Source organism: Aythya marila (assembly GCF_965140915.1).
Source record: "Aythya marila genome assembly, chromosome: 1".
NCBI lineage: Eukaryota > Metazoa > Chordata > Aves > Anseriformes > Anatidae > Aythya > Aythya marila.
Genome location: NC_139042.1, coordinates 194,570,717 through 194,593,646, shown reverse-complemented (window position 1 = coordinate 194,593,646; position 22,930 = coordinate 194,570,717). Strand labels below are relative to the sequence as shown.

At 40.0% G+C, this 22,930-nt stretch overlaps 1 protein-coding gene across 3 annotated transcripts in view; it reads left to right on the top strand.

Annotated features, from left to right (window-relative positions):
- Positions 1 to 22,930, top strand: part of GSAP (gamma-secretase activating protein) — a 48,600-nt gene that overhangs the window by 767 nt on the left and 24,903 nt on the right. For all 3 annotated transcript variants that reach the window (XM_082762089.1, XM_082762088.1, XM_082762087.1), the window contains exons 2-14: positions 3,137 to 3,210; positions 7,310 to 7,366; positions 8,041 to 8,110; positions 8,432 to 8,488; positions 8,633 to 8,721; positions 9,120 to 9,189; positions 10,268 to 10,317; positions 11,055 to 11,159; positions 12,087 to 12,146; positions 12,856 to 12,899; positions 15,623 to 15,708; positions 20,444 to 20,521; positions 22,796 to 22,873. In XM_082762089.1, the coding sequence (XP_082618215.1) occupies positions 3,137 to 3,210; positions 7,310 to 7,366; positions 8,041 to 8,110; positions 8,432 to 8,488; positions 8,633 to 8,721; positions 9,120 to 9,189; positions 10,268 to 10,317; positions 11,055 to 11,159; positions 12,087 to 12,146; positions 12,856 to 12,899; positions 15,623 to 15,708; positions 20,444 to 20,521; positions 22,796 to 22,873 (918 nt within the window). The remainder of the gene's footprint in view (positions 1 to 3,136; positions 3,211 to 7,309; positions 7,367 to 8,040; positions 8,111 to 8,431; positions 8,489 to 8,632; positions 8,722 to 9,119; positions 9,190 to 10,267; positions 10,318 to 11,054; positions 11,160 to 12,086; positions 12,147 to 12,855; positions 12,900 to 15,622; positions 15,709 to 20,443; positions 20,522 to 22,795; positions 22,874 to 22,930) is intronic.

Genomic DNA, 22,930 nt, shown 5'->3' with positions numbered 1-22,930 from the left:
TCCCTCCTTCTTCCCCTCCCCTTCCCCTCGGCGCCGCGGGTAATGGCGGCGGCGTTGGGCTGCCCCCAGCCGGGGCAGGGCGAGAGCCCAGCCTCGCTGAGGGGGGCTCCGCCCGCGGGTCCGTGCAGCCGGGGGAAGGGGAGGGGGGCGACAATTATGGGGGCTTCAGGGCGCTTTTTACACCCCCAAAGCTCTTCTGCACCTCACAGCGAGTTTCTTCTTCCTCGACTCTTTTTCGTTTTCTCAAAAAGTATTTTTTTTATTATTATTATGCCCGCTTCTCCCACCCTCCTACCCTTTCTGAGCAGAGAAACCCCCGCCACCTCCCCCCAGCCAAAAATAAATAATAAAAAACAACACTTTCGTCTGCGCGGTGAAGGAGCGCTAATTAAAATTAGGTAGCGTTGGTTGTCACGCCATAGCGCAGTAGCGAAATTAGCGAGCGCTTGGTGTGGTGGTTGGAAAAAAAACAACAAAAAACAAGAATGACCCCACTGTATTCTGGGCCCTGTGGTTTTTCACTTGTGTTTGTTCTCATTCGTCTGTAGGCATGTCGTTTCAGCGCTGATTTTTTTTCTTTTTTTTTTTTTTTTCTCTTATCTCAAAAACTGATGGAAACTGTAGTCTAAAAGAGAGAATTGCAACCCCGTAACAATTGCTTCAATAGAAATAGATGGTGGTTGATGCGCCGTGTCGGGAACTCCAAACCTCAAGTCCTTCGGTTGCATTAGCTAACTTGCCTCACGTGTTAGGGGGCTGTGATCAAATACTTCTTCAGAGCTTCTTTGTTGTAAATCAGAAATTACATATATATTTTTTTGATTTTATAAAAACAAAGTTAATGGCCAGGCTGTCTATGACAAAATCCGTTAAAAGTTATTTCACGGATACAAGGCAGTTTACTGACAAACAGTCAGTGCGCTATCCCCTGAAGGGTTTTGAGGTAAAACTCTGAAAATCTTGGAACGTAATCAATTCACCTATGCATCTGTGTCATAAAGATATCAGAAAGGTGCTGACTTGTGTTTGGGGGAGGGACAATGGTTTCAGGCTTTCTAAAATGCAATGCAGACGTGTTGGTCAGTAATTACACCTGATAATACAGAGTTTAGATTGGAAGATGCATCTGAGCCAGGACTGACTTTTCCGTATTGTGTTTTAAGTTTTCTGTATAAAGACTTTTTCCCTCCCCTAGTGTGATGCTCATTTTTTTAGGAACGTGCAGGTGAGAGGTGGGAATTTGTAAAGATTCATTTAACCATCAAAGGAATACCTATTCACAGAAAGCAACTAATTTTTAGGAGTTCTGACACTTCTCTGTGAGTAATTTCAGGTGCTATAGTTATTCATATTTATTATTTTATTTGCTGTGGACTTGAAAACCCCTTGGTGTAGTGTGTGAGAATTTCTAATGGCCTGGGAGCTGGGAGTAGCTGTGATCAAGGGAGGGGAGTGGTAAGTGAAGAGAACCAGCCTTGTTCTCTATTCCATTTATTTTTGTACAAGCTGCGTATAATGGCCTTCAGGAAATCAAACTGCATTCTCCTGAGTATGTTGATAAGAGTTGTTTGCTGGGCAGGCAGGTTGGGTTGGTTTTTTTTTTTTTTTTTTTTTTTTTTTCAGCCCTTCATCTGCTAGTCTAAGCTGTGGAGATGAGGAAGAAGTGTTAATTCTGCATGCAAAGTTCTCCTGCAGGATTTCCCAAGGGCAGGGATGGTTGCCACTTCTTCTTTGGCTGCGTATTCCCACCAACAATGTTCAGTGACATTAAATTTGTTTCCAAAGCAGAACTTCTTCAACATCTTTCTTGATTTTCCAACATAGAGATCTTAGATTAATTGGCACAGAGATTTATTGTGGACCTTCTTTTCTAGCTAAATTTTATTCTGAGAAAGTATTTTGTGAGAGAGGCGTGATTTGCCTAGAGGATGTTGTAACCTTGAAAAGTTTGTGGTGGTTGCTAAATTCTGGGAAGCTTCTGCTAAAAGAAGAGTGGAATGTATGGTTAGCTGAGACTTTCTCAGTTGTCACTGGCTGACCTTAGCATAGTGGCATTGTGTACTTCGAGTGATCTGAAACTAGGAGAAGGTGATGTGTTTTATGCATGTAAGGATTTTTTTGGTCCTCTCACAATTAAATTATTTGCCTCTGACAATATTTCTAAACACTATTTTTCTTGTCACCACAAGCTGTATGAGCTAATTCATAGTATCAGGCTCCTGAAGCTAACTTTCATGCTGCTTACTCCTATCAAGGCACAGTGATAACTGAAGTAGCATTGAACTTGACTAAATACATGCCAGGAGTTGTGGAGAGTTCTTGATCATGCTTACTGAAATACAGGCGACCTGTATCTTAAAACTAGAGCCAATCATACATCTCTCAAGCTTATTAAGAGCAAAATTCCTTCTTCTAATAAGAGTTTCATCTGGGATCAATACGTATGTAGTGCCTGTGATTAGAAAACAGAATGCAGAATGGGGACAAGATACGTTTCTGGCATGTGGAGTATAATATTTTCCTTCCTCCCAACCCCCCAATGTTTTCTTGTCCTACCTGCATTGCTTAATTCCCTTGTAGCTGTAAATATATTGCATATATGTTTTGTTTGATCTTGTGGGTCTTGTTGCTGTAGAGCTAATCTCTGAAGACATGGTTTATTTCCACGTATTCCTTTGGGGGCTGAGGGGGCGGATTGGACAAGTGATGCTTTTTCTCATGCTTAGTTTTATCTCCCTGTACTGCTCTGAGTGCAACTTAACTGTTTGAATCATGTGTATAATGGATAAATGCAATTTTAGTTTTCTGGGAGTGTAAACCACTGAGTAATCACATTCTATTTTCATCAGAAAGGATTGTGGCAATTTTGGATCACAATTGTAATAAGGCATTAGGAATTTAGAAATGTAATTACTTTCTGTGTGCTTTGAAACTGTACCTATTTTGTTTTGAAGTTTATGAGGTTTAAATCACAGTCTAAGAAATATTCTGTCTGTCTTTAAAGAAGGTGGTAATTCTGGCATGTACAAATAAGCATTTATATGTAAAAATGTACTTAGTACCTTTGCATAAATTGTGCATATGTATGATATACATGCTCAAGTGAAAATCTTGTGCCTTTTGATACTTATTTCAGATACTTCTGAGAACTCATCAGCACTCCGCGTTGTAAATGTTGAAAGAAATGGAAAAATTATTTATACCTGGAAGGTAAATCTCTCTTGGAGCTTAATGAAAATATTCCTGAGAATATCACTGTGTGTGTGCCTACGTTTACTTGAGTCTCTGCATCTTAATTTTTTGGGGGGTTGGAGGGGTTAAAACATGAAAACTTGACTGGTTACTTGGAGGTTTGGGCGATGGGAAAATACCCATCTCCACTTCAGACAAAGGTTAAGAGTGATGAAACAGAGAGTAAAGTACTGACTGACCCGATCAGGTCATAGGGTTTTTGCTGTTGATTTTTTTGGGGCCAGAATCTCACCCTGCATGAAAAAAACATTTCTTTAACAGATAAACTCTTCATAAGCAGCATGTTCTTTCTCCCTGGGAGTTTCTTAGGGAGGTCTGACTCTTAAAATCAGGTGCACTGCTTCAGTTAAAGGTTTAATCCTGCCAATAACTATGTTAAGATACCATATATGTAACACTAACTCTGCTTCTGTTTTTCTTCTTTGTTACTTTAAGATACATCTGTAGCACTTCATTGCAAGTACTAGGAAGTAATCTTAGTTTATTTGATGTTTTGAAGTATGTAGCGCTGTCCTTTTTAATATAGGGTTCTGCTCTCATGGCATATATATGGCTTTTAGATTGAAATTCATGTAGTACCAAGGCTTTTCTAAATGGTTTGGGATGGCTTCCCCTTGAGGGGACAAGCTGTGGTTCTTCTCTGTGCAGCTCAGAGAAATCTGGAAACCTAGCTGGATTCTGGAGGGTCTTGGTTCTTGGGAAATATGACTGCAGACAGCAGGCTCCAGTAGGATAGGGCTGTCCTGCATTCCCCTCTGGCTCAACAACGCTAAAACTCTCCAGCTTCACTAGGGTTAAGGGAAGAGGTGAGGCCTTCAGCAAGGTATAGTGTGCTTCAGCTGTGGGTGGATGTTTCCTTTGGTACAGCGAGGGGAGGGGAGACTGTGAGGCAACAGGAGTCATAAAAACAGCGCTCAACAAAGTGTCATTTCTTTTAATATTACTCAAATCTCTAAAGATTTAATAAAGACAATCTACCTAGCTCCTTAAAGGAGATCTATGTATGGGTGATGTCGCTGCTGTCCAGCACCTGTGGAATATCACACCGAGCTTCGAGTAACTCCTTTCCTTCTTGGACTTTTGACAGCAGAGTCCAGCTGCCTCGTGTGGTGTTCCAGCTCTTGCAGCTGGCAGAAGAGGGTAAGATTTAGCTCAAGGTTGATCCATCTAAATGTAGGTGTCTGCTCACATACTAGGTGTCGAAGATGTTGTTACAGTCAGTGCAGATCTGGTCAAATCAGGGGAATTTAGAGAAATGGCTGCTTGTGGCCTCTGCCTTGGGAGGAGGTGTGTGAGGTGGAGAAGGGGGACAAATGTTTGCCAGGCTCTAGTGAATGAATTGGTCAATGACTTGAAGGAGGATTCAAACACCTAACCCTGAATCTGGAGGTAAAGCCAACACCAAAAATGTGCGCTGTTGTTTCTCTTTCCTGATTCAGGGAATGAAGTGACCTCTGCAGCCTTTGTGGCAGGAATGGCTGGGTGACAATGGCTGAGAACTAGGGGTAGCAAACTGCACAGCTCTGCTGCAATTTTCACCTCTGTTACGCCAGCCTGAAGGAGGTGCTGCTGCCCCTTTATTTTCCTGTTCTCTTACCATTATAAAGTAGTCTAATCTCTTTCTTCTTGAATGAGTCAGGCTGCAGAAGGAAGAGCCAACGTCTGGGTTCTTTCTGTGTTGAGAGGATTGCTGACATACTCGGTTTGTTTTACTGTAAGTGTGGTTCATTCGTTGTTTTTTTCACACTTGCTATGGGCAAACTGGAAGATGCTTCCTGGAGTGTTTTCACAAATAGCAAATGTGTCTTAAGGTAGTGTTGCATTAAATGTGTGATGCTTCTCCCAGTGGAAGTTGTCTGTAGTGTGTGGTATACAATTATTTCCTGCCCCTTTCTTTTCTGTTCTTGTGGTGACAAGAAGAACATTGACCTACTAGAATGAGTCTAGAGGAGGGCCATGAGGATGATCAGAGGGCTGGAGTACCTCTCCTGTTAAAATAGGTTGGGGGAGTTGGGGTTGTTCAGCGTGGACAAGAGAAGGCTCGGGAGAGACCTTACAGCGGCCTTCCAGTGCCTAAAAGGGTCCTGCAGGAAAGCTGGGGAGGGACCCTTTGTCAGAGGGTGTAGCGATAGGACAAGGGGGAATGGCTTTAAACCCAGAAAGGTTATACATGTAGTTAGATTAGATATAAGGAAGAAATTCTTTAAGGATGGTGACACAGTGGACCAGGCTGCCCAGAGAAGCTGTGGCTGCCCCATCCCTGGAGGTGTCCAAGGCCAGGCTGGATGGGGCTTTGGGCAACCTGGTGTGGTGGGAGGTGTCCCTGCCCATGGCAGCGGGGCTGATGCCATGAGATGATCTTTAAGGTCCCTTCCAACTCAAACCATTCTATGATCAATACAAATTCTGCTTGTTGGCTGAAACTGTTGGTACCAACTTAGATGTAAATTATTTGTTTCTGCAGCTGATGCAGACATACCTTGGGACAGAGATACCTTAATTCAGGACTGAAATTTTAGGACTGATAATTTTGTTTCAGGAGTGTAATGGTATTTCTAAATGTCTCTTCAGAAATAGAAGACCAAATACCTTCCTCCTGAAATCGGGAGGGTGGAGAATGAGCTTTATTTTCAAGTGTGTTTTAGAGTATTGCACAGTACTCTGGGTTTGAAAGCGTCTGTCATTCGTGACATTGAAAGCTGGCATAAAGGAAGATGTTTGTAACAGAGATGAGTGCTAGTGCCAGGGCTTCTCTTTTGCAAAGCTGGAACAGGAATCTTTGCAGGAAACATGAAAGCAAATGTATTAGCTTCTGCACTGGGCTGGACACTGATGTAGCCCTGCTACCAGTCTTGTAAAATGCATTTTTCAGTAGTAAGTACAGAGGATGTTAGAGTTTGACACATTTGGAAAGAATGGCAATTTGTGAAATCACTTGCTTAACCTTAAGCTAGCAGGCCTGAAGCCCATGTCTTAACATAAAGGCATTTTGTTTCCCTTGTTTAAGCTAGAAGTCAAAAGAATTTTGTCACAGCCACAACAGTAATGAAATACTTAGAAATAGACCCTTGAGGAAGAGAATACTCAGGCTTTTGTTTTAATTTCACAGGGCGAGATGCCATAACTTTGTAAATAACCATAGATTTCTACCCTTTCCCCCCACCCCTCAAGCTGTAATTAAAAACAATGATGTTCATTGTTTGAGTACAAACGATGTGGCTGGATTTAATTCTGACAGTTTAGCAATTTAGTGCATATACCTAGAGCATATTGATTAATGGATTTCAGCTTGATTTGCAAAACAAGATATGCTGCAAAGCAAAATTAGTATTTTTTTTTTTTTAAATTAAAACACGGTTTGAAGATATAAGGCATATTAAAGAGTACCAGAAAGTTTTGGTCTGTATAGTCTTAGAGTGTCCCAAACATTGCATGTTGCTATCGATAAGCTAGAAAGGGTGTATATTATGCTTCTTTTCAAAGGCAGCAACCTAATGGTCTCATTTGAGCTTGTGAAATACTATTTAAAGGCTGAATATTGTTTCCTAAGGTAGAACTGAAATCCTTTTTCCAGCCTGCAGCCAGATCTCCAGAAGCTGTGTTTGGTGATGGTTGATGTTTCTGTGCTCCGTTTTGGCGTGACGACCCAAGTCTGTGAGATTTGGAATGCCAGCCTTAAATCTTCCCAAGGCCAGTGTAGTGTCTCCTCTCATTCCTGCAGAGAAATCTCTTCCTTGCTAACTAAACCAGTTTAGAACCGAAGTAAGAGAGGCAAGTGGCATACGGCACAGCCAGTGGGCAGTGGATTGGCTACATTTCAGCTTTGTCACATGTGTTAGTTTTGAAAGGGGGGGAAAAAAAAGCTCACCACACTGTTCTCATTCTTGCCTCTCCTTCTTGGAATTAGATAATTAACTGCCTGTATTACAGGACAGGGAAGCGTATGAGGATGTGTGCCAAGGGAAGGGGGGAAAAGAGGAAAGAAGGGTTGGAGAAGAAACAACAACTGTGTTTAAACTTGTATGCACATTCAGTGTTGATTTGTTTTCACCTGTAGGGAAATCAGAGAGATACCCATATTGGATTGTACGACCTTCAAACTAAAGAAAATGAGGTGAGAGCAAAACCATGCTTCTGCCTGGTGAGGGCAATGCTATAGGATTTTAGATTTTGATGCCTCGCAACACAGTGTGTCATCTCCTTAAGCATTTAAATGTTTGTTTGAAATGGAGGAGAGAAATGAAAAGTACTCACATGATGCTCAGCAGCATTAAGATTACAGAACATCTTGGGAGTAGTAGTGTCGTGTTTGGAGTCTTGATTTCTAAACAACCAGTTCAAGGTCCCCTCTTAAACACAGCATGTGCCCTTAAAAGTAAATGATTTTTTTGTATTGTCATGTGTGCCTCCTCGGTCTGTCTGGTGCTACTATTTGTGAGAAAAAAATTTAAAACTGAATGCACCATGGTTCAGTGGTTGGAACCGTGATAACGGGTCTTTGCAGGTGTCCCAAAACAGTATGAAATGGGTAAGATTTCATACTGATGTAAAGCTTTGCTGTACGGCTCTAGTGGCAACTAGAGCTCAAAAGAACCATTAAGAAACAAACAAATGAGGAAAAGGAGAAGTGACAGAAGTGAGGCTTGAAGTTCGTCTGATTTAAGGGGGATTTGCTTTAGAAATGAAAAGGTGAACTGCTCAGTGATGTTTTCCTAAGGAGTAGTAATTAAATGGTTATCTTTATGTAGTTAAAAATAATTTATTGTTGCTGATGTATTTCCTTTATAGCACCTCTATATGTTTGAGAGAGATCTGCGCATAATCAGCTGTTCAGTCAACAGTGAAAGGACATTACTGGGTAAATATGTTTCATGATTCATTTTTTTGTCATCATTAAAGATGATTTAGGTTATTTGTATGGTACATTTGAGTTTATAATTACATATGGGTCTGTTTTGAACCCTGTGTTGCTCATGTCATTACTGTTACAGTAAAAGAAAAATCTCCAACACACCCCTTGCTCACTTCTCTTACCTGCATTTATGTATGTCTCCTACATCTGGGGGAGCTTCTGTTGCTTCTTAAAATGCATATTTTTGTAAAATGTTTGTGATGTTTGCTCTCCAAGAGTATTCAGTAAGATTAATAGCATGCTTGCTGTGTTCTTTTTCTGGATTAGCGGTCAGCTTCCGTCAATACACAGAGGAAGAAAGAGTGAGCCGGCTGTTACAGTCAGGTACTACAAGTGGATTGTTTTAATACTGTTAGAAGTATTTTATTCTTTCTTGTTTCTTTTTTTTTTCTCTTAGTGATAAAAGTGTATATATATATATATATAAAAAAAAAAAAAAGCCTTATCTAAAACATGTTCTTTTTGCAGTATCCAAATATTTAACCTTGCTAATTGAAATTCATCCTGTTAATAATGTGAGAGTCCTGAAGGCTGTGGATAGCTGCGTTCGAGTACAGGTAAATCATTCAAATAATCTAAATGCAAACCTTCTTAATGCAGTGTGGACAAAGTGATAGAATCCAGAAAAGTCTCATGTTTCTTGCAAGTGTTGTAAGAGAGAGAGAGATAATGTAACAAAAACATTGGTACACTAAAAAGATGAGAAATCTTGTAAAATGTTAGAAGTAGGATTTATCTAAGGTGTAGGCTACATTTTTCCCCTCTCTTCAGTCTCCCTAAGCTTGTGATAGTGATTGATGACTCTTAGTCTGTAATAATAGCTGTTCTTATGAATTGAATGTCATGCATGTGCTTGGCTTTATTTAAATATATGTAACTATTCAGCTAAATATTTTAAATAAGTGCTGTAAACAACTGTAGTTATTTACTTACTTTTGTGAAACTTTCTGTATAGTTCCTTTATCCAGTTGAAGGCAGAAATACTTCTACAGAAAGTCGCCTCTTGCTAGTTTCAGAAGATAAATGTGAGTTAATATTTTGAAAGTACATTGTCATTCTTCTCCTTTAAGATGCCCATCAGGGATTGTTTTTTTATAGTCATTTATTGGGGAAAAACAATGAAAAGAAAATATGAACTATTCTAGGTATCCTGAATGTCTTTCAAAAGCTATATGCTTTAATGAGATTTTTTTCAGCGTTGGAAGAATGGACAGCTTTGCATTTTTTTTTCTTGGTTCATGCATTCATCAGTCATCTTAAATTCTAGAAAAGCTACATTATACTTTTATAATTGCCTGTAGAAATTTAGAATAGCCCCATTGAATATGACAAATGGATTCTGATTTAATAGCATGACAAGGGGATAAGAACAGGACAAAAGTTCCTTGGATTTGGCTTTACATTGCATGTTGAGCCTCATGTAGTGGGAGTTTCAGCCTAATAAGTGAGAATGGATAGAGGGGGACACTTGCAAAAGGCAGTCTTGCCTTTACTCTTATCAAAGACTGACATGGCTTTTCCCATCTTTTTGCAGAGGCCTGTCTTTTCTGCTAAGCTAGATGCCGATTTTTAGGTAGCTGGAGTTAAGTAGGCAGAGTTAATCTCATAATCTGTTCACTTAGGGCTTTGATCAAAACCAGTCCCGTTTATAAAATCTTTCGGATTGATTTTGCACCCCTAACATAGGTAGACTACCAGTAACTATTAGCAGCTTTGCATGGGAAGGCTTGCAAGGTGGTACTCCTGCTAGGAAGTGAAACAGGGCTAGAGCAGCATGCAGCTGTGCATGCTCTTTCTCTGCAAGCATCATCCTTTGCTTGGTTTGGCATGTTCCATGTAGCGCTCTTCTGACAGTGCTGCAACGATGTGGGCAGAGGACGGCTTGCCCTGGGTGGTACCACTGATGCCACCCTCTCAGGAGAGGAAGAAGTCCAGGCCTCTGTGTAGGCACCTCTGTTCATACATCAAATATCTCTTGCACTGAGTTGAGCTTTCTTGGGTCTAATGGGTTCCCTTAACGTTCTAAGAGGTGAAATTGTTTAACAATATAAAAACCTGTAAAAAATGTATGTTTTTACTGAAATGTTTTTTATTGTTTTAAAGATATTGAACAATTTGATATTTGTGTTGTTGCGGAAGAAGAATACAAAGTGGTAAGTCCTGAAAAATCTTGAGTTTTGAGAATGTAAGCATCTATCCTTTAATTTTAGCTAATTGTTTTGTAACTTGGCAATTTATCCTGCTAACCACAAAGCTTGTTTTAAAAAATGTATATCAAGTAATCTATGAGGAAAGTAACTTTGTTTCTGAATTTGTCTGGATGTTAGAATTTGGAAGAAAACATAGGGTACGTTTATTTTTAAACCATTCAATGTATTTGTAGAATCACCTTCCTGACTTTGCCTTCTGGGAGTCCAAGTGTCCCAGGAAAAGATTCATTAAAAAAAAAAGACACAAAACTTAGAGGGGGAAGAAAAAAGATTGGAACATTCACAGTACTTAAAGTCTAATATGTTTTTTGCTTTCAAACATCAATTAATTTTCAGCTAACTGAATGTGCATGTTCCACTTAAAGCATTTATTCTTAATAAGCATACATCTAATATACTAACAAATTGTGTCGCAGACCCCAATGTTTCATTTTATGGAGGAAATCTAGGCTCTGGAAATACTTTGTAGTTGGAGTACCCTAGAAACTTTCTGATCTTGAACCTGAGTATCTTGCACACAGCAGAGGTGGCCCTTGTGCTGCTGACATGTAGCATATTCCCTTCAAGCACCAAAGTATTTGAGCCTCTTCTGTCATTGCTCTTCTCTTTAAAGCACAGTCTGTGTGTAATCATTACAGAACCTTACGTGATGACCTCTAATGCGCTTTCTTTCCCTTTAGGTGATTCAAAACTCAGGTCAGCTTCCAAGAGCCAGAGTTGCAGATGATCTCATTTGGGCACAATGGGATATGACGGAACAGAGACTCTTCTACATTGTTCCAAAGGTGAAATCAGTGTTATTCTAGTGGTTTTGTTCCTGTCTGTCTCATAACAGTGAAGCTTTCTGAGAGTGTGGTGTAATAATAGTGTGAGTTTGGTTTCCATTATAGGCTGTCTTGTTATTGTCTCAAATAACCCAAATCAAAAGCCAGGCTTGCTTGAACAGCCATTTGTGCATAGTAATTGCAGGAAGACTGATAGTCTCAGTGCTTCCTCTAAAAATGGATGGGTTTGTTAGTTTTCTTGGCTTTAAAAAGGCCTTTTGTTCAAAAGGATCTAAATCTACTAAAAGTTGTGGGAGTGTATTGCCTCTTCTACAGAATTCACATCTGAAAAGTAAGCCTGTGTACAGCATACTGAATGTACCAAATGAGTTCAGTCTTGGCTAGAAATGCTCAAACTCCTCACGTTTTTTTTGTTTGCTTGTTTGTTTTGCCTGAAGGACTACTTGCATTTGATGTATTCTGCATAAATGAAAGTCTACTTTTCTCTTAGCTGCCAAAGAAGTGTTAGGAAATAACAGGAAGTGAACCGTGATGGAGAAACACATTCCTGTTTTTGTTTGAGAGATCCTTTTTGAACTGACCAAAATAAGATACGGTTCCTTTTGCCACACAGGTAGCTGTGAAAAAGTTTTTGTTTAACATTCTAGAGTGTGTGTGTGTGTGTGTGAGACATGTAATGCTGTGTTGAAGTGAGGGCCCACGCAATTTTATATGATTGGTAGATAATGATCTGAGACAGGAAGGAAGCATGTCAGAGTGCTATTGTGGGGGGTTATATGTGGTTTTTAATGTCTTCTTTTGTCCCCTAACTTCTGCATATTTGTTAGCAAAGCGTGTTAAGTGTGTAGAACGCTGGGGAATCCACTTTCCAGTCTATATGATGTGCATGTTTATAATTAGTTAAAGAACATATCCTCTTCATTCTAGGAATCAAGGTGTACTTTAAAATGTGTCCAGTTTTACCCTGATGAAAATTTTAACACAATAGTAAGTAATTAGAATTTTATTATATGCTAGTTTTGAGTTGGATGTAATTTTATCTTCCAGGCACTGATAATGAGATCAGTTTCAGTATCTGTTTAATCTTCAAAAACAGACGTTTTGCAGAGGGAAACTGGTTTTGTTTTTTCCTTTTTTGTGTTTTGTTTTTTTGTTCTTGTTTTGTATTCTTTTCAAGAATTTATTCATGCATATTCAGATTGCACCATGGTAAGGTAATTTCAGAGGAATTGCACGGATACTAACCTAGAAGTATGTGATACTCATGGTAGTACACTGATCTTATACTCGGGTATTGAAAATCAGGATTATCAAACACTAGACAAAAACTGGATTACTGAGGCAGTTTTCAGTGAGACAGAAAAATCTGTTGCTGTCAGAAGACAGAGAACATAAAAACTAAAAAGACTAAGCATACAAGTACCACTAAACTTTTGTCCCAGGTGTTAAAATTTGCTCTAATAGAAGAGGTTAACTGTCTCATAATTGATACTCATATCTTCTAAGAGTCTTTTATGACTTGTCTGAGACAGTAAGGATTATAGAGGATATACAAACTTTTTTTTGGTCTTTGTTAAAATGTTGAATCTGTTGAAATATGTGTGACACATTTTACTGGGCTGAAATGTTAAACATAGTTCAGTAATCATCCTGATCTCACTAAATAACAGGTTTGGTTTTGGTTTTTGATTAACAGCTGGAATCACACCTGGATATTTCTGTGACTGACACACGAGTAAAGTAAGGATCTGTTTGTTTTCCTTTTAATATATAGAGTAATATTTTATAAAGTGAAGTAAAATGTGGTTTAGAACCATAGTATCTTTGGTTGGAGTTACCTATGTGGTACTGGAACATAAGAATAATTTGAATGACACATTTTTTTGTCCAAACCTCCAGCTCTTCTCATTTTCATCAATGGTAAAATGTAATTTAATCCTTGAATGCTTTTTTGGTGCTGTTTTTAAAAATGATTTGTCTAAAGAGCTAGCCATATGTTAAAACACCATTTCTCTGAGTATTTGGTACCTAGTTAAAGAGAGTTGTTTCAGTCTTGGGCATGCTGTAGTAGTGATGTGGAAATTCCTGTCAAGGGAAGCTCTCCATTTTTAATTGCTGTTACATGTTTTACTGGGCAGTTAACCAGACTAGTAGCTCCTTTTTATTGTCCATGAGGCACTGCCTGTGCTGTTCTTGTTCTCCAGCATGCTATTTCCAGGCAGCCTGCAGTTTCAAAGGCTAAGACTCATAGATTCTGCCTACAGTGACTGCATCTGAGCTTGTCTCCTTAAGGCCCTCTTAGGTTCCCTCTTAACTGAGGAAGAGCAGGATAGTTTCTGTCATAATTCATCCCATCCTCATCTATCTACAGTTAGCTGAATTTATGTTCCAAAAGGGCCTGTTCAGATATCTGAACAGTTAATGATATCAATAACTGAAGGTAGCTGAGTAGCATCCTACCCAGAATGGGGTGCTCAGGATGTCTCAGCACTATGCAGAACGCTCAGCACAGTGCTCCTGCACATGCAGGTTGCCCAAAATGGGCAATATATGCTCTTGTTGTTAGTACTGAAAAAAAAATATCCAACTCTTCTAAGAGCTTCAGTACTTTTTTTTTTCTCCAAAATTCTTGCAGAAAACCTCAGGTGAATATCACTGTGGGAGCCAAATTCTTTTGGGAGGGGCAGAGGGTAACCAAACCAACCATCCAAAAAACCCCAACCCCAAAAAACAAACAAACCAATCTAGACTGACTAGAACTATCTGTTGTACGTTCTGCATGGGAAAACTAGGACTTCTAGATCTTAAAGATATGAAAATATAAATGTAATGAAGCTGTGCCACAGGTGGTTCAGGTTGAATGTTAGGAAAAGGTGCTTCAGTGAGAGGGTGCTCAGGCACTGCGACGGGCTGCCCAGGGAAGTGCTCATGGCACAGAGTCTGATGGAGTTCAAGAAGCCTGTCTGAAATAATGCTCTCAGACATGTAATTTTTGAGTAGGCCTGTGCAGAGCCAGGAGTTCATAGAATCCCGGAATGGTTTGGGTTGGAAGGGACCTTAAAGACTGCCCTGTTCCAACCCCTGCCACGGGCAGGGACATCTCCCACCAGATCAGGTTGCCCAAAGCCCCATCCAGCCTGGCCTTGAACACCTCCAGGGATGGGGCACCCACAGCTTCTCTGGGCAACCTGTGCCAAGGTCTCATCACCCTCAGAGTAAAAAACTTCTTCTGAGTATCTAATTTAATTAGTCTCCACTCTTTTAGTTTAAAGCCATTCCCCCTTGTCCTATCACTGCACCCCTGACAAAGAGTTCCTCCCCAGCTTTCCTGTAGGGCCCCCTTTAGGCACTGGCAGGCCGCTGTAAGGTCTCCCCAGAGCCTTCTCTTGTCCATGCTGAACAACCCCAACTCCCTCAACCTGTCTTTGTAGGAGAGGTGCTCCAGTCCTCTGGTCGTCCTTATGGCCCTCCTCTGGGCTCATTCTAATATGTCCATGTCCTTCTTGTGCTGGGGGGCCCAGAGCTGAACACAGGGCTCCAGGTGGGGCCTCACGAGAGCGGAGCAGAGGGGCACAATCCCCTCCCTTGCCCCACTGGCCACACTGCTGTTGATGCAGCCCAGGACACAGTTGGCTTTCTGGGCTGCAAGCACGCGTTGCCAGCTCATGTTGAGCTTCTCATCTACCAACACCCCCAGGGCCATTTCCTCAGGGCTGCTCTCAATCCATTCTCCACCCAGCCTGTGTCTGTGCTTGGGATTGCCCCGGCCCAGCTGCAGGACCTCGCACTTGGCCTTGTTTTACCTCATGAGGTATCACAGGCCCACCTCTCAGGCCTGCCCAGGTCCCTCTGGATGGCATCCCTTCCCTCCTTCATATTGAGTTGGATTTGATGATCCTTGTGGGTCTTTTCCAACTTGGGGTGTTCTGTTATTCTTCCAAAAAACATTAAAGCACAACCAACATGAGACAAAAAGAATATCATGGCATCACATGTTCCATGTGAGCATGATTTTTTTTTCCTTTCCTTTTCAAGTACTTCCACTGGAATTGGTGTGCCTGCTTGCAGATTTAAATGTAGCTTTACAGATACAAGAATGGTTCAGCTGGACTGCAAAGCCATAGAATTCACAGGCACAACAAGTGACAGGATTTCTGATACTTCTTCAAAACTCACTTGCACATCTAAGTTGGAATGGTTGGGTTATGCTGCAAGAAGTGCATATGAAATCATGCAGTTGTAATAAGAATTGTTGGTTTCTGGTAACTTCACAGTCTTGTGATTCTTATAGCTAACAGCGTCGAGCTGATCACTTAAAGCCTGATTTAACTTGCATTAGAGAATGTTTGATTATAGTTCAGTTAGTATATTTTTATTATATTGCAACTGTTATGGTCTTTATGTTGTGATGAGTCACTGTGGATGAAGAACTGATTTATTTAATGATCTTTATTTGCTCATAGACTAGTGAATTTTGGATATGATGACTGCCAAGACCAAGATGTTACATCCAAATCTTTGAATCTTCGGGTTTTTACAAGTAAAGCAGGTGACGAATAAATACAAATGTCATATTATGATGCTCTCCACATGTAATTATCATAGAGTGTAATCATAATTGATTACTAGGAATTTCTTTGTAATACATTATATACATGTATAGTTGTTACTCTTTGCATGTGTGAGACTTCTTTATTCCTTTAGAGTATACGTGACAGATAACAGGGAGAAGGCAAGTAGTTTTGTATCCCAGGAGGAATCAATAGCTCTTTACAGATTGGAAACTTTTCTAGCAATACCCCTAGGGGGAAAAAAAAAAAAAAGACAAACATTAGCTTCTGGTAAGTATACAGTTTAGTCTTTCACATTATTTGGTCTTTCTAAATATTTCATTGAGGTTAACCACGTTAACTTTTAAAACTACTCAGTGTATTAATCTCTAACCTCATTAATAAATGCTTAATTTTAAGTACACAGCTTTTTTATTGTTTAGTTTGGTTACCCTCTGAAAGCTGTATAATAAGTTAAGCTGAAGACTACTTGGAGTTTTACATATTAACACTGAGACAGTGACTAGTTCAGCTCCAAAGAACTGATATAGTGCATCCATACAGCAAAATGTTTCTGATTAAGCATTTTATTGTAGTTTCAGAGCAGGAGCAGTCCTGAAGCTCGGTCATGTGTTATGTTAGAGCCGTTTAATGTTAAAGCTGACCAAATATGTGTTTGAAAGTAAATGCAGGGAAGGTGTTGGTGAGGTCTGTTGTCTGGGTATCTGGCATTGCATGTAACCGTGTTACAGAGTGCATGTGCATAAACGGAGCATCTACATTACAGATTGCAAGAGTTTCACATAAATGCCAGTATGTGATAGTGGGTCCAAGTATGTGGTACTTGGTATGTACTGAGCATGTGATACTTAGTGGTTTAATACTTATATGTTGGTGTGTTCCTTAAACCCTTAGGATATAAGTTTTAACCTGCATCCTAATGCATCTTAGAGCTTTTTTTGGTTAAAAACTAGTCTCGAGAGACATCTGTTCATCACAGACACCTACAATTTCAACTTCTAAATTAGACCATACAGCCAAGCGGGGTATCAGCCAAGCAGATGGTATCCGGTTTACCTTTGAATAGTCTAGAGAGTTGTGTAGAGGTGTGATGCAAAGCCACTACTGTGACACATCTCACTTTCTAAGGATGCTTTTGTGCACATGGGTGAGTTGCTGAGGTATTTGCCAGTTGCCTTGAAATCACCATGAAGGCAAGTCAAGTGAAATACAGTTTCCTTATATGTTTTTTTTTTTTCTTACCAGGGCAGACGGTACACTTAAAGATTACAGGGAAGGAATTAGAAGCAAAAGAAAACCAAGTTTCCATATAGCGAATGTAGATTACGTTAGTTTTACTCTGTTAGCAAGACTGAGTATTTTTATGTGCATTTCATATACAAACTGCCTGACTAAGAACAGAAAAGGTTATTGATTCATATACTTGTTTCCTTTAAAAGCTATGCTTTGCTAGGGTTTGCTTAGAGTCAGTCACTTCCTTTTAGGCCAGGATGAAATTGTCTTCCATCAAGTCTATTGTTTGATTACCCTGAAATAAAATGCTATTTTCCATCTGGCAATGCAGTATTTAAATTGTGTGGAACCTTTCTCATGCTGAACATTGTGCTTAATGCAAAACATAATTTGACATTTACTAAGTTAGTTTATTGTATGTGGCTCTTCACTGGTTGTTTTTTAAAACTGAGGATGACATTGCACAGTTTATTTGGAGTAGCTGCAGTTCAGAACAAATGGTTTTGGCAGTGAGACCATATGTAGTTGTTGAAGGATGGTGTGGGTATGTGAACTGAAATTCCCTCTTGTCTTTCTTGCTTATGGTGTTTTACAAGACAAGACTGCATTCTCCTTGGGGCACAGACTATGCCTTCTGTGGAACTGCTAGCATGAACTGCTAGCATGCATCAACTAGCAGTGCTGATACCCTATTTGTATCGTTTAGCTATCACTGGCAAAGAATGATTGGCATAACTTCTAAATGGAATGTTCCATGCAGCTTCCCATTTAATGAACTATTTTTGGCTACTGCCAATCTGATCTCTGAATGAAATCACTCTTTATTTCTCAAACTGCTGCAGTAGAAGAAAAGTAGCCCTGTTCCTTACACTTGGCAAAACAAGACAAAAAGTCTCCAGATAAAAACCGCTGTGTACTTCTAGATTAGCTTAGATCAAGTAGTTCTAGTCTCAGAATTAACTTTATATGCTCAGAATTCAGTAGTTCTTCAAACAATACTTGGCTGTTACATTTTCTAATGCTTTAGAAGTTAAATTTACTTGGTATTCCAAAAAAATGCAGGTAGTAAGATGAAATAAACACTGAGTTACTCTCACCTAACTTTATCTGCCTAAAAGCTAAGCGTCTGGATTCTAATTATGGAGAGAAATAGGCATCTACAGGGGATGGTTGCTGCTATCTGTATTTTATCATTTGCTTTGTAGAGGGAATCTAAATGAGAGATGTTTGCATGGCTGAAGTTAGCTGCAGCCAGTCATTCCTAAACCAACATAACTAAACGAAGTGAGCTAATCCAATGTCATATTTGAACTGTGGTGCTCAGATGCCATGTTGAAAAACTTATTGCCTTGCATCCTAAGGTTCTGGACAGAAACCAGGAGTTTGAAGTTAGGAAAACTTCCCGTCTCCATATGTATTTCATATGAGACTCTGGTTTTGGTGGTATGAACTGCAGTTGTTTTCGTAATGTTGCTGAATGTAGTAACTGCTACCCTATATGAGCAGAACTTTACTTTTAGATGCTGTTTTTTCTTTGTTGTGGTTGAGATCTTTTTTTTTCCTGATATGTTTGGACAGACTTACCTTTTCAGAAATATCTTCATCTGAGTTTTCTCACATTATGGCATTTAGCTCCAGCTCATCCTGTTTGCAAAGGCTTTTGAAATGGACAGATTTGGTCATGCAAAGGCAGAAAGCTTTTACCATATAGGTGCAATAGGAAGATAAGCTTGCCTGAATCAACACAACCCAGCTCTAATTTGCAGAGAGCACTGGTGAGGAGAAGGGAGTTTGTCTTGCATTGCCAGTCTCTGGCTGCACTAATGGGACTTCCGAGGCAGTCTCAGATGTAACTTTGCTTGGACAGATGAAAACACGTGTGTCTCAGATCAGCAACTGTGTTAACAAAGCACCATTTGATATTTTCTATTGCTTGTAGTTCAGTTTATTAACGTTTGGACCAGGATCCTGGTGTTGAATGTGTACGTCGCAGTAATAGCTCCCTGCAGCCACTGTTGTTGTGATCAGCTTGCATATACACCCACCAACACTTCAGCCTGAACAAATTGACTTGCATTCACTTGCATGCTGCACAATTTACAGAACAGTGTATACAGTAGCCTCCTGCATTCACGAAATACATTTGTAGTGTTGGAAGGGAGCTTTTGGGAATAAAACAGCATTGTGGGTTGCTGGAGCTTCTCCAATCTTCCTCACGAGTCCTGATGCTGCTACTTTAAAAATTATGCATGCTCTGACAGATGCCAAGTGCTCTGGCAGCATGCCCTGTCTGTTGTCTAAATGACTTAAATATCCAAGCAAAACTGTTTTGAGCTTCCCAACAAGATTCAGGCAGCTAAGAATAATAAGAAGAAAACGACACCTTAAGAGAAAGTATTTACCTTCCCCAGAAGCATGGAGTGTCTCAGACAGATCTGTATCACAGCCATGGTACAGCTCTATGTGCTAGGCATGTAACCAAGTATAAAATACCTTGGTAACAGTGCTTTGGGACTTGTGCTCTTTCTTTTTGGTGCCTTTTTATTTTAATCCCTCGTACATATAAACTTTTTTCTTTTCTTTTTTTAAAAGAATATTTGCTTACTTTTTTTCCTTCTCTTAAGTGATGAACTTTCAGCAAAGGCAAAAGGTGAACGATTATAGCTGTGGCCTTTCCCAGCTGTATTGGGACAGTGTGGTTTGGAAGCTGTTTCTAGCATGGTGGCCAAAGCGGCTTGCCCCAGAGCCTTGGAGGTAGGGGACTGAAGTTTTTGTTAAGAGACGGAGGGAGGACTACCCCCCAACGGGGTCAAAGTGGTCTGTCAGTCTGATAGGGAGTTCATGTGGATGGGGCAGGGGGAACCGTTCCTACACAGAGCATCTTGGCTGAAATAAACTTGTGACAAGGACTGATTTTTGTCCTTAAAAAGGAATCACAGCTCTTTGGGCTGGAAAAAGGGAGAAGTGACTGTCATTTCTAGCTTTGGTAGCATATCGTGCTGCTGCCAATATGAAATTATTATTTAGAAAGCAGACAGACCATGTTTGTTGTTCCATGAGTATTTGGTAGTCCCATAACAGAAAATATCTACAGATTGAAACAGACTGAAGAGAGAGAGGCTTGATCAGTTTTCTGACTGCAAGAATAGTTTATAGTTTTAAGAATAGTTTTAAGAATAAGAAGAATAAGAATAGTTTTAAGGTAAAGCTAAAAATGTACTTCTTTAAAGAACAACAACTGGTCATGTCAGAACTCAGGGCTCTATTGTGCCACATTGTCTCCTCTGGTCTTCCTTACTCTGTGTTTCCCTAGGTAAATGATTGTTGGAGATGCATAGTCTGTATTTCTGTAACCTTTACCTTTTTTGAGAGGTTGTTATTGTTAGTTTCTAATTTGAAACAGCCTTGCTTTGGTTTTGTGCATTGTAAAGGTGTTGTAAGTATTCAAGTGGACTAATCAATTTTCTTTTGTCTTTTTAGGAGGCTTGTGCGTGTGTTGCAGTCTAGCCTCTGATATTCCTGATGTAGTAACATACTCCATATATTTTTTACATAAAGGTAAGATCGACCTGTTGTGCTGACTTCATTATATCTATATGGAGAATGTCACTTTGCTGAAAGAGTTGCAGAATGCCTTGCAAAAAAAATAGCTACCGAAGCCTGCAGACAATAAACTACTGTCGCTGGTGTCCTAAAGACAGCAGCTGCATTTGTCTGCAGACTCATCTTTCCTGCTGTAGACTTCCTGCCTGATGCTGAATTAATAGCTTCAAACCAGTGACTTCACGAGTGGCTATTAGTTGGGTCTCTTTTTTTCTAGCCAGACTTTCTGACATGCTGAGCGCAAACAACATCAATGAAATCTGTGGGAGCTGCAGGTGTGTTGTACTTATGCCATAAGGCATTTGTATGGGAAATAGAGCCAACAGCTCTTAGCTTGAATGTGTGTTCAGAGTCCCAGTTCAACGTGTCATTTTTCACAGCAAGAGGTGCAACACCCACAGGCTTAAGAATGGTAGCTACATAAGTGGTACTCTAGCTCTGAATTTTAAGTTAGATTTTTTTTTCTTGTTAAATAATATTCTTTATTATTTTCATTATTTTATTCTGATTGGAGGAAAACTGATTAGCAAGATCTTTCCTCATTTGATATATGGAAGAGAGGTGAATTATTTCTGAAGTGAGAAGCTGCACAGTGTGGAGCACCTGAGTTGAAGTGGACAGCAAGCTTCTGTTTTACTTGAAGTCCTTGTTTTCTTGTGTCAGGAAAATCTTCATGTGTCAGTTGCACTAATGGTACTTTGCTGGAACATTGTGGGGTTGGGCTATCTGCATTTTTGGCTTAAAGGCATTAACAATCTGGAAAAGTCCATTTTGTTTTGTGGCAGCACTCTGCAATGTGCTGATCTGCAGGGAAGGGTTGACTTCCCCAGATGTTCTTGATGTGTAGCTGAAGGGGGGTTGCATGGCTTGGAGCCAACCATGCCTTTGTACATCTGTTTCTGTACCAAGAAAAGAGTGAGAATAAATATGGTGACACCAACCAGCTGCATCTGAAGTGACCTTTAAGGAATGGAGTTGCTTGGGGCAGAGCTGTTTGTGGATTCACTTCAGATTCACCGGTTGTGGGAGAGAATTATAAGACTGGTCTTGAGGTATTCCATAGAAGCAGCAGGGTATCGGGAGTGTAAGCTGCATTTTAGAGACATAAGGACTGTGCTGCAGTGTCTTTACACTCAAAAGGAATCTTCCCCTCAAAGGAGGTCCCAACAGTTTCTTGCTGTGACATAAACACAAACATGGTGATGCTGCAGGTGTGGTCTGCAGTGCTGGTAGTAGCTTGCATGAGCGTTCAGGTTGGCAAGTAACAGAACAGGGTGGTGAATGCTGATTCGTTCCAAGGAAACTTCAGTCAGTATTTTGTGTGGAAAAACTATTTTTTTTTAGGTATTCCTTCATGTGTTGTGTTGCTATTGGTCTTGGAGGTCTCACTTTTTTTTTTTTTTTTTTTTTTTTTCAGCAGCAGAGAGAAAACATGTCTCTCTGCTAGGGTCAAGAGTCAAAGTCCTGTCCCTCTGGCTGAGTGGCATGGCTCATGATCTACGTTTTTCCTTGGTGGTTCTGCAAACTGGGGACCTATTTTAACTTGAATTTTCATGCAGTATTAAGTAGCATCCTGATTGTGACGCCATTCAGCCTTTAGGATGTGGTAGCATGGAGAATCAGTCACTTTCTCCCTAGTTATTTTCACCTCAAGCTTTTCTGAGAGATTAAGGAGATTAAAGGGATCTGTGTCATTCTTAGTGGGTGCCAGAGGAGGTTTGGTGCAAGCCTAGAATAAAACAACAGTTGTGCTGGTGCAAAGCCCATGCAAGCACAGTGAGTCTGAAATTAGCATAGTTTAAACAAATCTGAAATAAACCATAGCAATAGGGTGTGCAGATGAACAAACTGGAAATTTTCAAAATCATTTGAAGGACCACCAAAATGTGAGGTACAGGTACGTAAAGGATTTGTTTATTTTTTGGGCATTGATATTTTTGTACGTGTTTGCTCTGAGTTGGAAAGCTTCTTTAAACATGAACACAGACTGCATAGTGCATGGCCAATTTCCTCACCCTAAAGAACCGTGTTGTGTGGGTGCAGGTCTACTAAGTACGCAGCAACTCTGTGCAGTATGAAGTAAATCCATCTGTGCAGACAAGCCCATAAAGCAGTCTTAAAATATCACTGTTTGGGTATATTGGCACTGCTGAATTTTCTAGCTATAAAGTTATACTTGGCTTATAACAGATGGATATATGTATTTTTAAATATATTATGTTTCCCTAGGTTATAGCAAAACTTTTACAGTTTCTCTAGAAAGAACAGCATCTCATCAATTGAAGGAAGTGGCCTTTTTGAATCTGGGTAAGTTACTCATGTTATTTCCCTGTGTGCCTGCCATTCTCTGTCCCCCAGCAGGGA